The sequence below is a fragment of the Carcharodon carcharias genome, chromosome 13, assembly GCF_017639515.1.
Source record: "Carcharodon carcharias isolate sCarCar2 chromosome 13, sCarCar2.pri, whole genome shotgun sequence".
Lineage (NCBI taxonomy): Eukaryota > Metazoa > Chordata > Chondrichthyes > Lamniformes > Lamnidae > Carcharodon > Carcharodon carcharias.
This window is the reverse complement of record NC_054479.1, coordinates 31,163,173-31,182,250: the sequence shown is the minus strand read 5'-3', so window position 1 is coordinate 31,182,250 and position 19,078 is coordinate 31,163,173. Positions and strand designations below refer to the sequence as shown.

At 41.3% G+C, this 19,078-nt stretch overlaps 1 protein-coding gene across 4 annotated transcripts in view; it reads left to right on the top strand.

Moving 5' to 3' along the window:
• Positions 1-19,078, top strand: part of sh2b3 (SH2B adaptor protein 3) — a 217,063-nt gene that overhangs the window by 3,568 nt on the left and 194,417 nt on the right. For all 4 annotated transcript variants that reach the window (XM_041202251.1, XM_041202248.1, XM_041202249.1 and 1 more), the window contains exon 2: positions 1,021-1,845. In XM_041202251.1, the coding sequence (XP_041058185.1) occupies positions 1,048-1,845 (798 nt within the window). In that variant the 5' untranslated portion in view covers positions 1,021-1,047. The remainder of the gene's footprint in view (positions 1-1,020; positions 1,846-19,078) is intronic.

The window sequence follows — 19,078 nt, the reverse complement described above, 5'->3', positions numbered from 1 at the left end:
GTAAATCCTTCCAATATGTCTATGTCAGGTGGTAAGAATGGGAGAGTCTCCTGGTCAGCCACATTTGATGCTGAGTGGTGGTCTTCAAGCTATAGCCTCTGGTGACAGACTAGCAATCTGTTACAGGAAAAAGCCAGCTTTGTGAAACAGACATGCTTTGTCTGCCTCATGGGTCACTAGACGTGGAATAGCCTCTAAGTGTAAGTCTATATATCACCATGTTCATAACTGATGCTGCTAACCTCAAATACAACTAGACAAGTTGGAAAACTAATAGGCAAGCACCTATAGGTCTTTAACTGTGTACTCTGATCTTTCCAGTTCAAGTCTCACTCCAGGGCTTGAGTACAAAAATCAAGGCTGATACTTCAGTGCAGTACTGAGGGGGTGCTGCACTGTTGGAGGTGCTGCCTTTCAGATGAGACTTGGACCAAAGGCCCCATCAGCCTGCTCAGGTGGATGTAAGATATTCCATTGCGCTTTTTCGAAGAAGAGCAGAGGAATTATTCCCGGTGTCATGGGCAATATTTATCCCTCAAATCAACATCGCAAAAACAGATTATCTGTTTTGTAGGAGTTTGCTGTGCGCAAATTGGCTGCCATATTTCTTACATTACAACAATGACAACCCTTCAAAATTACTTCATGCCTGTAAATTGCTTTGGGGTATTTGGTGATTGTGAAAAGTGCTATATAAATGCAAGTCTTTCTTTTTTTCATGGTGAATGCTTACTATTGTTAATGGATGAAGTAAAGATAGGCTTATTAAGAGTATTTTGAGTTAATTATATTGCCTGTTAGTCCTCGGGTATTCAAAAGATCTTTCTTGGTTTTCTTAATGACTAAATCTTGGATTTAAAGCAGATTTAGAGTTTTCTTTGTGGCCAAAAACAGTTCAGAACCCTTGAAATTGTTGTCGTTATATGTACGCTTCGTCCAAATTTTGTGTGTGTGTCATCTTTATTTTCTCTCTTTCATCTCCAAAACTTCTAACATGGTATTTTGTTTTTCCTTTTCCAGCATAATCCAGCTGTCCCAGATGTTGCAATGAATGGCAACACTGTAGAACAAGGGTCTTTGACACAGCCACGTAGCTGGAAAGAGTTCTGTGAGCTGCATGCCCATGCCACTGCCAAGGAACTCGCTAGGCAGTATTTGCTATTTGCAAATGAAAATCCAAGTCACGACATACAGGGGGCTGAAAACTTTTCTTTACATTTCACAGATCTCTTTCAACAGTACTTCAGAAATGAGGTAAAGGAGGGATTTGCTCTGAACAGGTGTACCATTGTGCCCTTTACAGGAGTACACGATTACAGGGAAACGGGCAGGAAGACTACCGATGGCTCTTCTGGTCTGCTTCTACCTAAGATGGAAGCTGAGGTGAACAGTGCTGAACAAACAGAAAGGAGTTCTGACACCAATCTCCCGTTTTCATCAAAATCTCGAAGTTCTGAAGATGTTTCTGTTTCTGCATGCCCATCGCTTGAACGACCCAAAGCATTGAGTCAGTTTACAAGAAATGTGAAAGGCAGTATACGGAATCTGTTCCGGAGAAAATCAACAGATACAATACCTGCAGAAGGAAAAGAAGGAGCTTCTGCAGTGGCTGGTTCACCTGAAAAAGACTGGTTTAAAAACCTGACTCATAAATTCACTTGGTCAAGGACTCTATCTAGAGAAGAGGTTCATGACATCCGCAAAGAAGGTGTTTTAAATTATATGGTAGTGGATGATGTTAGTATGGACATGGGGACACAATGGCAAAAATGTAGGCTGCTTGTGCGAAAGGCAAAGTCTTATGAAGGTGATGGATATGTACTGGAGTTATTTGATCCACCAAAGGTACGTGCACTTTTAGATTTAGAAGAATTTCATTTCTTCAAGGGTGACCATGAACGATTATTTTTAGATGGATCTAAGTTTCATGGTGACTACAGACTTGGCTAAGTCTTGAATTATTCTGTATCAAAGCTTGGAAATATGAAGTTAAGATATTATTGCAGACAGCGGTGGTGGTGACCTGTTTAAACAATTGTAATAAGCTACAAGCAATAAACCCACAAACCCATAAGCTAATGTGTATCTATCTGAGGTCTCTCATAGCAGCATCTGTTTTAGCACTTGGTTTGGTGTCCTGCCAGAGCAATGCAGGTTTGTTAAGCCCAGCTATGTTAAAAACACACCTTTAAAATTTTCCTAGGTGTTAGTAACATTTTGATTGAAATTTTGAGTTGATACCATTTAGTAGTGACTTAGAAGAACGGCATATAAAATCTTGTTAAGTGTTGTGTGACACATATTGATCTGCACAGTAAATTACAAATTGTAATATTTTTCAAAGACATGGCCATTATTTAGATTGACTGGACAAGAAATGCAACTGAAAATGTAGGCAATTTGCTGATAAGATCATGGATTGAGCAGAAGTTACCCTTGATCTTATTTCCAAGGGATTTTTAATTAATTCTTCAGCTTTGGCGTGCACACTGAGCAGTGATTACATGGCATTATAATTAATAATTTGTTAATGACTATGTTCAACCCATAATGTGCCTGTGAAACCATATTTCACCCTGCAGTGTACAGGCTACATATATAAGTTATGGAAATCATAATGTTGTTTTAAAAAAACAAATTACAGATGTCGGGGATAAGGATTTTGGAGATTGGTTGTAGAAGCAACTTGGAACTCTTTTGCCACCCTTTTGGAGCAAGTAAATGCTGGAGCAATGAAGTTTGTCAGCAGGTGTAGGAATATTTTGTGCTGGACAAGTTCTTGTGTTAAAGAAATAGTGCTGGATAATGTCTTACATTGATAGTTACATAGAACAACAATTGAATGTTTCCATTCTCTATTAAAGGCAAATTATGAATTATTAGATTGGGCTTGATCAAACAGCCTGAAGTGTTCCTTTCCAGCATCTGCGGGATTTTCCTTTTGTTTAAGTGTCCTTTACTTTGTTTCCTTGCTTTTTAACATTTTATATTGACATACTGCTATTGAGAATCAGTGTCATTCCATAGAGTGCTAGGATGCACATTTGTACCTGTACTTCTCAACACACATGATTTGAGGGTTTATTAGAATGCAAAATGGATGAGAATTTGTGCACTGGTTTTAACACACAGATTTTATTGGCTGTACAACACAATTTGTTTTTCTTCTTACATTGTTTCAACTTTTCGAAAAAAAATTCTAAACTTGGGCCCGAATTTTTGCTCCCAGGTACGGAGCACAGAGACGAGACTTTAACAGGAAAAAGAGGCTCAGAAGGTCAGATTTTTATTCTGGGGTGGGGGATGTTGGGGCGGGCTAGATTTGAAGTCGGGCCCTCCTGAAACGAATGTGGAGGCTGCTGGGTGCAGAGGTGGGCTGGGTGGAAGGCCTGCTTTTGTGCACTGGTGCTTCGTTGAAGGTATTAAAAACCAACCAAAAAAAAAGCCCACCAACCCCCCCGCACCACACACACACACACACACACACACACACAATCCCCATTCATTCATTCCAACTATGCCATCTCGTGCCTCCCTCCCACTCACTCCCAATGGCCCATCATACCCCTATGCCCCCCACCCACCCACTATGGCCCCTCATTCTGCTAATGACAACTTATGCCCTTCATCCATCCCCATGGCCCCTCATACCTTCAGTGCCAACCTATACTCCTCTACCCACCCCCTATGTCCCCTCATGCCCCCAATGTCACTTTATTCTCCTCTATCCACTCCCTATGGCCCCCTCATACCCCAAACCATTCAATACATTGAAATTCCTTTAACTAATCTCATATGAAAACAAACATTTCTATTTCTATTCTCTTTAAACTATCAATCAAACTGCTGACTTAGCATTCATCCCACTGTGATAATGTTAGGTTGTAAAATCAATCATGCAGCACAAAGCCAATAGCCCTCAGGCTTATGTCAACAGAGAGTGAAATATCAAGCACTGATTTATTTTTAACTCCATGTTTTGTAAATTTAAAACCCAGCAGAGTTAAATCTCTTGATAGCTTTGACAGTTCCAATGAGCTTTGACAGTTTGATAGTTGTTTGACAGCTTGACCATTCTTTGGCAGTTCTTTGACAGCTTGCTAGTTTTTTGACTGCTTTACAGTTATTTAACAGCTGATCATCCAATTGAACGTGCAATCATGAGTACCTTTAACAATCCCAAAGGGCAACTGACTTACCTGAAAGGATGCTTTACCATTCCCAAAGGGTGTCTTATCTCTCCCAAAGATACCCTAGAACCATATCCAAAGAGGCACCTACCTCTCCAAAAGGGTACACTGGCTATCCAAACAAATCCACAAGGTTCAGACCTGTTCCTAAAAGGCAGAATCTGCACACTTTGGGTTTCAGATACCTACCAAAATCACACGAGTGGGGGCAACTGCGGATTTATATGGGCAGCTGCTTCCGTGAATCATGGGTATGCAATTTGGAATGCACCTTCATTCCCTCCTCCCTGTGAAAATGGCGGCGGCTGGCTTGAGGGCAGGTCTTCCAGAGCCCTCATCTGCATGAAAATTCAGGCCTCAGTGTACAAACTTAAATTCTATGATTAGAATGTAACTTTTTTGAATATAGTAGTTACATGCAGTCTTTTCTCTGATGGCGCAAAGGTTACAACAGTACATCCAAAGCAGTAAATAGTGATTGTGTTAAGTAAAGAGAGCATGTTGGATTAGCACAAACATTTGCATAGCTTGTTAGATATTTGCTAGACTATATAAATGGGCACTCTAGATCTTGGAAGTAATGGTTCATTTCATTGGTTCAAACATTGAATTGCAGTTTTTTGGTTTCATGATGTCAAAACATTTCTCTTTGAATTCTTTTACTGAGTTAAAGGAAATTGTTGAATCCTGCATAAATCAATGCCTAATGTATGATTTCTTGCACAGATAGGAACAGAAGGTCACATATTCAGCACATCTGCAGTTAACATCTGTTTGGCTGTTTCCTTCTTTGATGGCTTGGTTAAAAAAACAAAAAGTGAAGGTTATGAGGTGGTGCTGAGGCACTTGCTTACTGCCTGGCAAGTGAATCTAAACATGGAGACAATCTGGCCTTCTATAAACAGCAGCATTAATATAGCAATGCCCTTCTGGATGTTACACAAATATTTAACTGTACATTTCCTGCTCATTAGCCATGTTAATTATGCCTCAGCTGTTTCTTTAATTTTTTGAGAGATTAACCCTTTGGGAGTAATGGCATTTTTATAACTAATTGAGCTTGATATCTGAAATTTTCTTCAAACTTGCCAATTAAAACAGGAGAGCAGTATTTTTGGTGAGTCCCCCTTTTTTTTGTAATCTTCTCCCTTTTTTTGCTTTCCTTCCCTGAAGGCACAACAGTAACTTCTCTTTATATAGCACCTTTAATATAGAAAAACATTTAGCTGTTTCATAGAAGTGTAATCAGATAAAAATCAAAAGCAAGCTAATGAAGTGACTTAAGTCTTAGTCAAAGTGATGGGTTTTCAAGAGGGTCTTAGAGGAGGTGGGTAGAGAGATCAGGAGCTTTAGGGCAGGAAGCCCAGAGTTTGCAGTCTAGATGACTGAAGGCATGAGCATCAATGATGGGTACAAGCATCGCTTCACTACCTCATTGGAGTTTCATGTTTTTTATGTGTGAGCTTAAAACAGTAACATTAGGCAAACTATTTAACTGCAGAAGGCATCACAATACAATGTGAAGGAAGAAGTGGGTAAGCAGAACTAATTGTATAACTATGAAAGAGTCGGTCCAGTCACGGTGGGCTGAACAGTTTTTTTCTGTACTGTAGGATTATATGATTTTATGATTTTGTCTCCATCTGGCTGCCAATTTTGATGCTCACACAAGAATATTTTCTCTTTCTTCCCGTGAAGGATCCTGTAGGTAATAATTGTGTTGCAAAATTGTCTTTTCGCATTACCTGTCCCAACACATAGCAAGGTATAAGAAGGTGAGGAGCTTTTGCTTGGCATCCAAATGCTCTATGGTTGTTTCATAATTTGGTATTCATAATAAGTACAATACAGTAGTAATTACTGTAATATGCTGTGGGGATAATATATACAACTCCTCCAATATAGTTTCCAATCCCGTCATAACATTGGTAATATCCTTTGTCCTACATGTGAAAGCAGTGCCAAAATCGGGCTACATCAGAAAATATCTACGTAAATTGACCAGCCAGAAAAATGAGTTGCAGTAGGAGAGTTGCCTGTCAGTTGTACTTCACATAAGGTAAAGGATATCTGTTAGAGAATTAAGACAGTTTTCAAATCTTGGGGTTTAGTACACGCAGAAAAAGCACAGGTTGACATCATGTAAAATACTCAGCTGGATCATTGCTCTGTAATTTCCTTACAGCTGTGCGTTATTGTATCAAGTCTTGGTGGGGCTGAATCTGTCCACTGGTTGCTTGACATTCCAGTCTCTTGGTAATATTTCCTGTGCCAACAATCTATTCCAGGCAACAAATTAGAATGCATTGTGTAAGGGAAGAGTTTCATTTCAAAGGAAATGAAAACCCGGGCATGTGGAATTAGCAAATTGAACAACAAGAAATATGTTAGGAGTTTGCTGGGTCAAATGGCCATTCTTCCTACTGAAAGAGGCTGCATGAATGTTAGGGTTGGTACAGGCTATAATATTTCAATAGTTTCTCTTATATTTATATTGGAGATAATTTGGACTTTCAGGATTATTCTTGAACACTGAGCAAGAATCTGCTCCCTGGTCCTTCTCAACTCATCCCAGAATTGTATCCCAGTTTTTCCCATCACCAATTTGGTCTGTGATCGCTCCTCTCTGTAGCCTACAGTTTCCATGAGCAATGATGGTCTCCTGATGTGGCCTGTGCAGCTCAAAACCATTCTTTATGTTGCATTTACCCACTGAGCCATTGGAGGATTGCATGTTAAGTGTCTTGGTGTAGGCTGCTGTAGCATTACGTGGCATAAACCCGTCATTCACCACACAGCAGGAAACCCCAGACTTATTGATTTATTGTATTGATGAACAATATAAATTTTAAAATGATGCACTATTGTTGAGGAACTTGAGTGAATACACTGTTGTGATTGTTCAGCAAAATGAAATATAAATGCCTTTTAAAAAGAATTCTGCTTCTTCCTTATGAAAATGAGAAATTTTCTTTCATTCCTCTTAAAGCTATGCAGCAGTTTTACTGGGCTGTATGCAGCCTTTGACTTTCAGATAAACATTTGATGTTCTGTTTCCTGTTGTGCCCATGGATGTGCATTTTTTTCCCTTTATCTGGATTTTACTTCTATATTTGGTCCATCGTTGTTCTCTGACAACTAATACAGTTTGGGGCAAAAGTAATAAGCACAATCATTTACCAGCGTTGCACAATTGTTTCAAATTAAACAATGATGGAGGTGAGATTAAACACAGAAAGGAGCAGTACACCAAAATTATATTCATTGGTCCACTAAATTTCAAACACTACATTTCCCCCCATTTTCCCCCTTCTGTCATAAAAGACAGATGACAGGAGCTTCCCAATAATAGACCTAGTTTCTTTTCTGAGTGTGAACCTTGATCTTGAGCACTGGCACACTCTTATACCTTTTAGTACAAGTCAAACAAGCAGCAATCGTGACCAAGAATCCTGGCTGATTTTTTTTCTCTGCCCTCCAACTGAGGTCATTTTGATGTCCCTATTGCTGGAGGTCAGGCACAGACTTAAGAGGTCAAACTTTCTTGTCTAGCTCAGATATGCATAACCTAATGACATTAAAGGCACTCCATTTTGAGTCTTTGTGCACCAGGGATGGCTTTAATAGTTTGCTTCAGCTTCTGTTAAACTGATTCTAAGCACTCTTAGAAACTTCACAGAAATTGCAGACCCACCACCACTAGTGCTTAAGAATAAGTCATCCAAATGATATGAATATTTGTGTATTAAGGAAATTGTCATCTTTCATTTCAGTTGCAATTTGACCCTTCCCCCTCGTTTGTACCAGTACAGAACAACACAAACATTAACCAGGAAGCCAGGCTGTGTTTGCACAGTGTATCAAATGTGTTGTTTTTTAGCCTTTGGTAAGTCTGTGCACTCTTGAAGTTGAATTTTCATCCTAGGCATTAGAATTTGCCATTCCTTCATTAAGCCAAATGCTCTTTTGACTTGAATGAATTGACATCATTACCTGCTACATTATTGAAGTACATTACCTTCCATTAGCTTTGTCATTCAGTAGAATCAAAGCAGGACCAGCTTTCAATTTCTATCCTGTAACTTATTTTCCAATTCTCTCTTCTCCTGTGCTAGAGGTCATGGCTTATGTAAGGATGCAGTCCACAAGCAGCTGTAATCCTTCAAAAGTTCAGTCAAGCAGCCATTTTTCATCTTTGAAGCTGGACTCTAAAGACTGAATTTTTATTCAGCAAAGTTAGTGGCTTCAGAGGTGGTTGTGCCGGCAATTTCATGCTACCGGCTGGCTTGCAGGTCTGCTGGCATGTTCCCACCTCCGCCCTATTTTCAGTGAGGTTGTTCCTGGGGGGTGATGGCAGCCTGCCCGTAGTGGGCACTCATCACAAGCTGTCTGGAATTTTCCAGACAGCAAGAACCCTCATTGAGGCTGAAGCCCAGCAGGTGGATGGAGATGGACTCGCGGTGGCAGGCTTGAGGACTAGCGATGTCTCCTTTAATTCCACACCCTACCTGGTGCGCAGGCGCCAGAGGGCAACAGGTGTGGCCACAGACCATACTATGAAAGGGTTTTCTCTTCACAATGGCGGCCTGGCAACCATGGCCACATTTTATTTTTAAGGTTGCTAAGGGCTTCGAAAAGCACCTCCATCCTGAGGCTCCCTCTCGTTCTCCCATCTACTGCAGCAGCACTCACCTCTCCTGGTAGGACTGCTGGCCACCCGGAGCCTGGGGTGCTCCCATTGACCCTCCTGGCAGTGGAACCTGCCCACTGCCCTTAATTGGAGAGGGCTTCTGGAGGCAGCCTCTCAATTTGCCACCACTTTGAAAATCTCCTCCAGGGTGTGGCTACAGACACTTGCGGGGTCCTGAATTGGAACTCAGCCCTATGTTGGTTACAGGATCCTGTAACTAAAACTGAGCTCTAAGTGTCAGCAAGCTGTTTAACTACTTGATTGAAGTGGACTTTACATTTAAACCTGATCCTGATAATGGTGCACACACATTTCAATTGAAAATCCTGAATAGCATTCTGCAGCAGAAACCCTGACTAGCTGTCTAACTCTGTGATGTTAGGACCTCTCTGATACAATTGCCCCTTTGAATAACATTTATCCTTTGCAGTCAAATTGATTCAGTGGACAATAGCATTTAGAAATGCCCATTTACCAAACTTCGTTTGAAAACCTTCAGAAAAGTTTATTGTATTACTCAGACATTTCAGTCAAATGCCATTTAAATGATGTAAGTTAAAAGTTGCATTCTTGATGTTTTGAACAAAGGCCTATAAATACCAAGAAAGAAAGCATACTGTTAAAGCACAGACAGGACTGTGAGCCTTTTATGTCTAAGAATCTCAGGAATTCCCATTATTTTGAATGGGACTTGGCAGCTGGTTTTGAACTGATTCAAAGTAAAGTCAATATGTAATTATCTTAAAATGAACTTATATCTCTGATCATGATGTGTTGTGGTGCAGAGGATTTTCTTCAAGCTTATTCAGAGATAAAAGCAGCATTTAGAAAAGCCCCTCTATCATCCACATTTTGTCCTTAGCTCAGAGGGCCCGAAGGGACTTGCCCCAGAACTTTGCCAATGCTTCTTTTAGCCAGCTGCTGAGAAGAGCAAATGTCTTGAGTCAATTTGGAGCTAGTTTTCTATCCCTTCCTGAGAAGAGATGCTTCAAACACCATATGAGTAACAACAGGGTAACGCACATACCCTATTATTGTACGGTACAGTATAGCATGTTGAACAACAACATTCTTCTAAACTAATGATCAGCCTTAATATATTTTTTGGTTTCTCCGTATTCAAGTAGCTGAAGGCCATTTTGTTTCTGTGCATGTTTCTGAGAAGTAACTGACTAATTTTCAATATTCCTTTAAAGACAAAGAACGTAAATTCTCTCAGCGGTTAGCAAGTTATCCAGTGAACAGTCAAGCTGAGCCTTGCAGGTCTGGAAGGTTCGAGGTTTAATTCATAGGGACAGAAGTAGGTCAGTCAGCCATTTGAGCCTGTCCCGCCATTCAATTAGGTCGTGACTGATCTGTACCTCAACTCTATTTACCCACCTTCACTCCAAATCCCTTGATACCCCTCATGAACAAAGATCTATTCATAATAAAAACAGAAAATGCAGGAAAAACTCAGTGGGCAGAATATTGCTGTCGGTGTGTGGGGGTGGGACTGACAAGCTGATGCGTAAAGTGACGCGAGATGATGTTGGGCGTGTGTCCCAACATCATCACATATCATTTCAATAGTTCGTTCAGTGGGCATGCGCTGCCAAACTGTCAACGGCCTATTAAGGTCATTAAAAAAGTAATTAACCTTGTTAATTAACAATGCTGTCCATCCAACCTTAAGGTTGGCGGGCAGGCGAAGAGCCCAAGTGGCCTTTGCGTTTTTCAGGAAACCTCATCCATGGGCAGGATGAGGTTTCCTGAAGGTTTTATAAAATAATTTACTAAATTTTGCTATATTCGCAAACCTGTCCCAGCTCATGTGACACTGTCACATGAGGGGACATGTTTAAATAATTTTTTACTTCATAACAATTTTTTTTTAATCAACTTAATCTCCTTGAGGCAGCTCAGGGAGATTGCTGTGCTCTTTTGCGCATATGCGCGAAAGAGCTTAGGTCCCGACTCTCCTTCCTCCCCCCACCCGCACAGGTAGTGCTGAGCGCTACCAGCTGTGCATTACACTGGGCAGGCCTTAATTGGCCCACCCGTGTAAAATGACGCGCAGCTAATCGCGGGCAATGATCGGCTCCGCACCCGCCTGTACCCGCTCCTGAACAGCCCGCCCGCCAACTGAAAAATTCACCCCAGGAGGTCTGACAGCATCTGTGGAGAGAGAAACAGAGTTAACATTTCAAGTCTGCATGACTCTTCTTCAGAGCTAAAGAGAAGTGGAAATGTGATGGATGTTATACTGTTTAAGGGGGTTGGAGCAGATGAAGCTGGATAGAAGGCCAGTGATAGGTAGGGGCCAAGGAGAGATTGACAAAGATGTCATGGACTCAAGATCTATTCATCTCCGTCTTGAACGTTTCAATTGATCCAGCAGCCACAGTCTTTGGGAGAGAGTTCCAGATTTCCACTACACTTCGTGCAAAACATATCACATTTAAATAGATTACCAGCTCTAATTTTAACATTATTCCTCCCCGTTCTGGACTCCTCCACTCAAGCAAATAGTTTCCCTGTATCTGTCCCATCAAATCCCTTTGTCATTTTAAATGCCTCAATTAGATCACCCCTCAACCTAAATTCAAGAGAACACAAGTCTAGTTTATGCAATTGATCCTCCTAATTTAACCCTTAAAACCCCAGTATCATTCTGATGAATCATTGCTGTACCCTTTCCAAGGTCAATACATTTTTACTGATGTATGGTTTCCAATACAGGCACAGTACTCCAGATGGAATCTGACCAAGGCTCTGTACCACTAAAAACAACACTTCCTCATTTTTGTGTTTCAAACCCCATGAGGTAACATTCCACTAACTTTTTTAGTAACTTTTTTGTACTTCTGCACTCGCTTATTTTGGGGTGGTGTGGAAGAACCTCAATTGCCTTTGATGCTCAGGAATTAGGAGGGGAATAGTGACTGCTGTATTTTTTGATTGCTAGGCATTTCCAATACGCCCACCCCCCCCCAAAATGGAATGTTCAGTGAGAGCAAGATTGATCTTGACAATGCATCTGCAGCTGAATAGCCCACCAATACTCACTGCCAAGGCTCATACATGAATAAAGGACTTTGGTGCTGTAGAACTGTATGCCAGCAAGAAATCATCATCTTCAAGAGAAGAGAGCAGAAGAGAGAATTTTAAAAATACCACCCCTTTTAGGTAAATGCACCCCTAAGGCACAACCTTAAGGTCACAGATGCAATTTCTGGTTTAGTCTCAGCCATCGTGCCAGAATGGCTGCTATAATTGCAACCAAGTTATTCCTCACTGGACAATGGATATTTTGGTATCTTGAGTGAGGAAAGGGTTGGACTTCACTGTACTGTCTCCTACACTGACAAGTAGGCCAATGCTCATTATTTAGCTTGGATATAAAGAAAGACTGCTTGGATGAGGTAATGGTACTCTTGGTACTTTTGTATCTGTATTCATCCAGCAACAGTCAGCACATTGAGAGAAGAGGTGAGGAAGTGAGCGAAATTGACTTTTTTTTAAATACAGGAACCCAAAACTCTATGGAGCAGTGACCAGATAGTGTTCATTGCATTTCACAGATCAACTGATGCCAATAACCTATAAACAGTCAGTGCATAGTCAGAATTTTGCACATCGCTGATAGCAATTATATTCTGTTGAGCTGACTGTGGAAGTATGATTAGACCCTGCTTGTCAGGAACCCTGATTGTGTGCCTGTGACACTTTGAGTACTGAGACATAAATCAAAGTTTTACATCTCCTGTTTCATAAATGAAAACTTCTGGTCTCATTTCTCAGAAAACAAGCTGTGTTTTCTGTGAACTGGCTTACGAGGAAGCAGGTGTTGCAGATAGATTGCTGAAAGATTGTGACTCAATATCTGCTTAAATATGTTGTCAGCAAAAAAAGTTTTTGCAGAACACCTGAACTGCAACAAAATACTAGAGAATGTTTGCTAAACACCTCTTACTTTAGCTGTCTGTACCTAACCTAAATGTTTATGGGCCAGTTCATAAGTAATAAGAACATTAACTAATTGTACTTTACACCAATGTTTTCTCACTATATGCTCAAAAGGGTAACCCAGCCAGGGAAAGGATATTTTCTACATTTGTTATTTGCTATTTTGTAGCTAATCACAGTGTCCCATATCCATAAATTAGCTGTGGCATATACTGAATAAAAAAAAATCTCTCTACAGACTTGAGCACACATAATCTTGGTTGACAGTTTCATGCATATTGAGGGAGCACTACATTGTCAGATGTACTATATTTTAGATGAAGTGATAAATTGAGGCCCTAGCTGCTCAAGTGGACATAATGGCCCTCTGTGAAGGAGAACATGGAGCTCTCAGGTCCCCTGGCAAACTATATTCCTTCACCCAACATCACCAAAAACAGACTGAATGATCATTATTCATTTGCTCTTGGAACCTTGCTCTGTGTGAACTTCCAATTGCATTTGCTTGTGTGAAAGCCCTGCACCTTAGAAGTAAACTATTGGCTAGGAAGCACTTCGGGACATCCTGAGGATGTGATAAGTTGCTATTTAAATGCAAGTTTCTTCTTATACTGGTCTAACCTCGAATGCTTCCTGTCACAACACAGCATAAATTCTGTTCTATGGCCTCCTCAAACTAATTGCCAAATTAGTGTCATTTTAAGGACTTTTTTTGTTTGCACAGTGGAAGATGGTTCAAATCCAATAGTTAGATCTTTAAAAAACTGCCCAAGAAATGGTTTTTATTACTTTGAGGCTGGTTTGAAATATGCATGTTGGCTTAAAAGAAACAGTTAAGTCGAAGACTTTTTCTCCTCTTCGTTGCCCTGTATCAAAATGCAGTGTATCAAAATGTAGGTATGGAGAGAAAAAAAATCTCAGGATAAAATATACTAAGCTGTCCTTGTAAAATAATTCTTTTATAAAATATTGTATTTTCACTACTGAGTGTAATACAATACAACTGCTTTATAATCTGTTTTTCTCAGACCTGTGTTGGCCAAGGTTTGGTTTAGGATTAATAAACTTTTGTATGTAAAAAAGCAGCTGCTGCGGGTGTGGGGGAGAAATGGGAAGTGATTCTATCAGCTGTAAATCTTCACAAAACAGAAACCAGCCACAACATGTCTTTTTTATCAAGCTTGACTTTTTTACTGTAGATAACAAAGAAAAGAATTTCATAACAAATAACATATGAAATGAGCATTAGGTCTGTGGATGGTCCATAGGCACCAAGAATGTTTGAGGTTAAGTCCAATGATGATGAAAGAACCTCTGTGGAGCAGTGATAGGTTTTGCATTCCAGCTACAGGTACTAATATGGAAAAGGCTCTCTTTTTAAATTAAATCTAAATCGCACCTAGAGTTTATTTATAAGATGCATCAGAAAACCATTATGTAAAGCACTTTTCAACATTACGGCTGCTATATAGATACAACCATTATTTATTTTGTTGACTCGATTGCTCTCCTAAAGCTTTCACATGGGGAGATTGGGGACATTACCTTTGAATTTAGGTGAGTCAAGGCAGTAGTTAGCGTTTGTGAAGAGCATTGCTAATCCTAGTTTTGTTGAACTATGCAGTCTTAATATTTGTGTTTTATGGTAGTAGATTTGGAAATGTAATCCTTCTCTGTCAGATACGGAGGATGTTTACAGATTAACTTAAATTGAGTGAACTTCTGAGTGATCACTAGTTTCAAATACATCAATGAACATTAATTTATTCACCAAGACTCATGTATACTTTCTCTCAGTTTTTCTGATATGAGTCATCATTACAGCTTTGTATTGTACCACTAGCATTTTGCCAGTGACTGCACAGTCAAGCCACAGTTACCTCAACCTCTCTGAAAAAAACCTTAGATATGGTAGTTTCAAACAGAACTTACAGCAAGAAAGAAACATCTTATATATTTTTATTATTGTTCAGTTAGCAGGTATTCTAAATTAATTGCGTTGTTTTCTGGCATACTGGTAGTTTTTAGACTACAGGGTGCACAGTGTTAGGAAATTAACAGAATGATTGATAAAAGATAATCTTCAAAATTGTTTTAAATTGTAATAAAACTAGTTAAATGTTTTATTTTTGTAAAACTTGTCAGTAATTGCTGTAAATGTTGCTGAGAAATTAGTAATTTCCTGTTTATGCCTCAGGCTGACAACACTGCTACTTCTAATACCTGGCAACCTGATTGTGTAATCTAAGTTTGTAGACCAGGTCATCAGGCCAGGGAGAGGCACCATGGGTAATATTTAGCAAAAGTATATATTACATATATTATGTATCAAGAACAAAACGAGTCCATCACTTTAGCAATCCATGGGCCCTGATTTAACTCTGGGAAGGTTTTGGATGGGTGGGTAGTAGTGAGTTAGAGCCTCACCCTCTATTTCACAAATGAGGCCTAGGCTAATTTAATTCCTGGACTTCATTTAAATCCAGTAGACTGAATTCTTGCCCATTCTGGGAGGCGATGGAAAGTCATGTGCCATCTGCCATCTCAGGGTAGGTGATGGGATTGTCTTTTGGGTCTGTCCCATTAGGATTTTGTGTTCCAGATGTGGGCGAGGGAAGATGGGGAAAGTAAAGGGCATGGTGGGTGTTGTGGGGGGGGTAGTAGGGTGATGGTGGTGGTGGTGGTGGGGTGATGGTGGGGCGTGCTGGTGGTGGAGACGTTGGGGGGGGCGGGGGGTTGGGTGCGGAGGGGGCCTGAGCTCTTCTGTGGGGGGTGGGAAGAGCACTTCCCACTGCCTTCACCTGGCAGCAAAGCCACAGCAAATTCCCTGTTAAGGCCACCACTTAAAGTTTGGTGGGGTCCCAGTGACCCCATCATCAACAGCAACAATAACAGCTTGTATTTACATAATAAATCACCCCAAAGTGCTTCATAGAAGCAATATTAAAAAAAAATATGACACCAAGCCACATAAGGAGAAGTTAGGGCCAATGATCAAAAGCTTGGTGAAAGAAGTAAATTTTAAGTACTGCCTTAAAGGAGGAAAGTGAGGTAGAGAGCTGGTGAGAAGGGGATTCTAGAGTTTAGGGTGGAGGGATTAAAATCTTGGAGGTCATTGACTTAGACGCACTTACTGAGAGAGGGAGGATTGAGGCCATGGAGATTTTGAAAACAAGGATGAAAATTTTTAAATCGAGACATTGTTTAATTGGGACCCAGTTTAGGCTAGTAAGCACAAGGGGTGATTGATGAATGGGATTTAGCGTGAGTTAGGGGACGGGCTGCAGAGTTTTAGGCGACCACAAGTTTATGGAGGGTAGCATGTGACAGGCCAGCCAGGATTCTGTTAGAATAGTCAAGCCTGGAGGTGTGAAAGGCATTAATGAGGGTTAAGATTAAGAAATTATTGATTAGGGCATGATGTGCATGTAAAGACTCTGCCAGCTTCAGGCTGGTGTTTGTGCCACTTGCTCAGTAGAGCAGGTTAAAATTCAGAACTCTGGGTTCCTGGTGACTTAATAACCTGGACAATTTTATCTTGCCACCCATCTGGTTTGCATCAGGTGGGTAGGGTTAACATCACCATATATGAGGATGTGCTTGCATGAGTCCATGCTAAAGGAATGCGTGCCATTGGTACTGTGGCTCAATTTTTTCTGACATGTGGGAAAATTGAAGCTTTTTTAAAAAAGATTGTATTCATTTTGGGCAGTTTGGATTAAAATATGATGTGTCTCAAAGTTCCAGGAGATAACTCGCATTTATGACATGGAAATGCTGAAAAAGACCAATCCTAGTGGTTGTTTACCAGAGAATAGTGGACCTTTGGATCAGACTGCCAGCTCATGCAGTGAATGCTGATTCACTAAATTCTTTCAAACGAGAGCAGGTGTGGAGTTCCCCTTGTATAAAATATGGATACTGTATGACATTCATTGGTGGTACTGGTGTGGTCTCCTGGATTACTTCTGTTCACCTTCTTGGTGCTTGTACTATGGGCTTCATTGGTTCTGTATAGAGTGTACACTGGGTGAATGGGCATGGGGCTAAGATGGGCCATGGGGAGGGGTGGGTGGAGGGGCATAGGTTGGCATGAGGGTAGGAAGGACCATGGGGGTGGGTGGAAGGGCATGAGGTGACATGCTTTAACATGAATGGGGCATGGGAAGTGTGTGTGAGTGTGAGGGGTGAGCTTGAGGGCTGTTTTTTGTTTTACTATATTACAATTATTACAACTGGGATGAAACCCCAGAGCACTGAAGCGGGTCTTTTAATCAGCCCGCCTTGGCACTTGGTAATCCCTGTAGCTGCCTCTGAACTCTATCCAAGAGCGGCAGGCCTGGCCCTGGCTCTAGTTATCAGCCGGTACCCACCACAGCCGCCAGGATGAAAATCCCATCCCTGCAGATACTTTCTCTCGAGGCAGGCACGCTGAGCCGGGAATTCTCCAGACTCCAGCTATCTGCTTCTAGGATGAAAATCCAGCCAATCGTGTCTCCTTTCTTGCCACAATTCAGAATGGTGCCCTGAAATGAAGATAAGTTATTTCTGGTTTCAGGAGTTTCATCTCCTGGCTGTTTCTGCACAGAATAATTTCAGTTTTTGGCCTCTGGCACTAGCTTGCTCCTGGGTCAGCACAGCTGGTGGTACAATGGGTGATTAAGCGCTTGCTGCCAAAGTTAGAAACTGGACTGTCATTTTACTAAATACACTTAAATGGTAAAATTGATTCTTCCTCTGAAAATACACTCAGAAGTCCTGTGAATGGTCCCTTGATGGGAGCTGGCATGAATACAAAAGCTATCATTTAAAACTGGGCAAGTAACCACTGTAATGGGACAACAGGGAGAGTACTGAAATAAGTGCTTTTGGAATTTTGTTTTCTAGAAAGCAGAAATATGTGATTGAAATTAATCCTTCGTTAATGTCTACCTAGTTGTTTTTTGTGGTTGATGATAGATCTTTGCAGGATGCAACTTGCACTTTTGGTATGTCTGGGTATGTCTGTTTGTCTATCCATATATGAATGGCTTAGATTTGACTTGCCTCTCTGAAAAGAATGAAAGAATGTGTCTTTTAATTAATCCATTAACAAATTCACGCCCATTCCTTTAGTATGTTCTTATCTCTTGCCATTTCCCAACAGAAAAGGATGGGCAGGTGGCATTTCCAAGTTTATTGTTGGGCTGTTAAGAGATGGGTGATTGACATGAGTTGATTAGATAAGTTACTTATCCTTCGGTCATATTAACTTTTTTTTCCAGGGATTTGTTGCGTAAGCAACCCCAGAAAATAGTGACATTGTGACTTTCAAAAGAGAGTTGGACAATTACCTGAAGAGAAAATATTTGCTGGACTATGGGAAAAAGGTGGGGGAGTGGGACAAGGCGGGTCCTCTTGCAGAGAGCCAGCATGGACATGAAGGGCCGAATGTTCTCCTTCTGTGCTGTAATTATTCTATGGGCAGAATTTTCTGGTTGTCGGGTGGGCGCGCCCCCGACCCGAATGAGTTGGGCGAGTGCCCCGACGTCATTGCGCGCTCACGTGATATTTCGGTCGGCGGGCGTGCAGGGGAGGGGGAGCTGCGCCTGCCAATAATTAGGAGGCCAATTAAGGCCCTTAACAACCCAATTGATGGCGATTTAAGGTCACAGTGGCCCTCAACTTCTATGCCTCCGGCTCTTTCCAGGGGTCAGTGGGGGATTTTTGTGGAGTCTCCCAATCAGCTGTCCACAGTTGCGTCAAGCTGCCCATGTGATTTTTCACTCGTCGCATGGGCAAAATGGGCAGGCAGGCAGTTTGCAAAACCTCATCCACGGGTGGGATAAAAAGGGTCAGCAGCATTGCCACTGTGAGTAATGAAGAGTTTTGGAGATAGTTTCCTGCTGAATAGCTTCTCATTACTTGGCAGCTTCATCTCTGTTCAAGGCTTCATTCTTAGCATTTCCACACTTCTTTTCAGGACTCACTGGCTCACTGGTGCCTTCAAGGCCCTCTGAGGATTTGGACATTGTGGACTCTTCTAGGTATCAGACAGACTTCCCTTACCCTGGTAATGGGGATTGTGGTCTCCGCTGGAGGCACCTCCTCTGAGGAGGAAGAGAGGAGCAGAAGGGCGAGGAGGCCTGGCCTTCCAATGCAGCTTCCAGGAGAGGGACCTGTGGGAGGAGAGGCGCAGGCACAAAGGGTGCAGAGCCAGCAGGAAGACCAAGGCAGAAGGGACACAGAAGACGCCACTATCCTGCTGCCA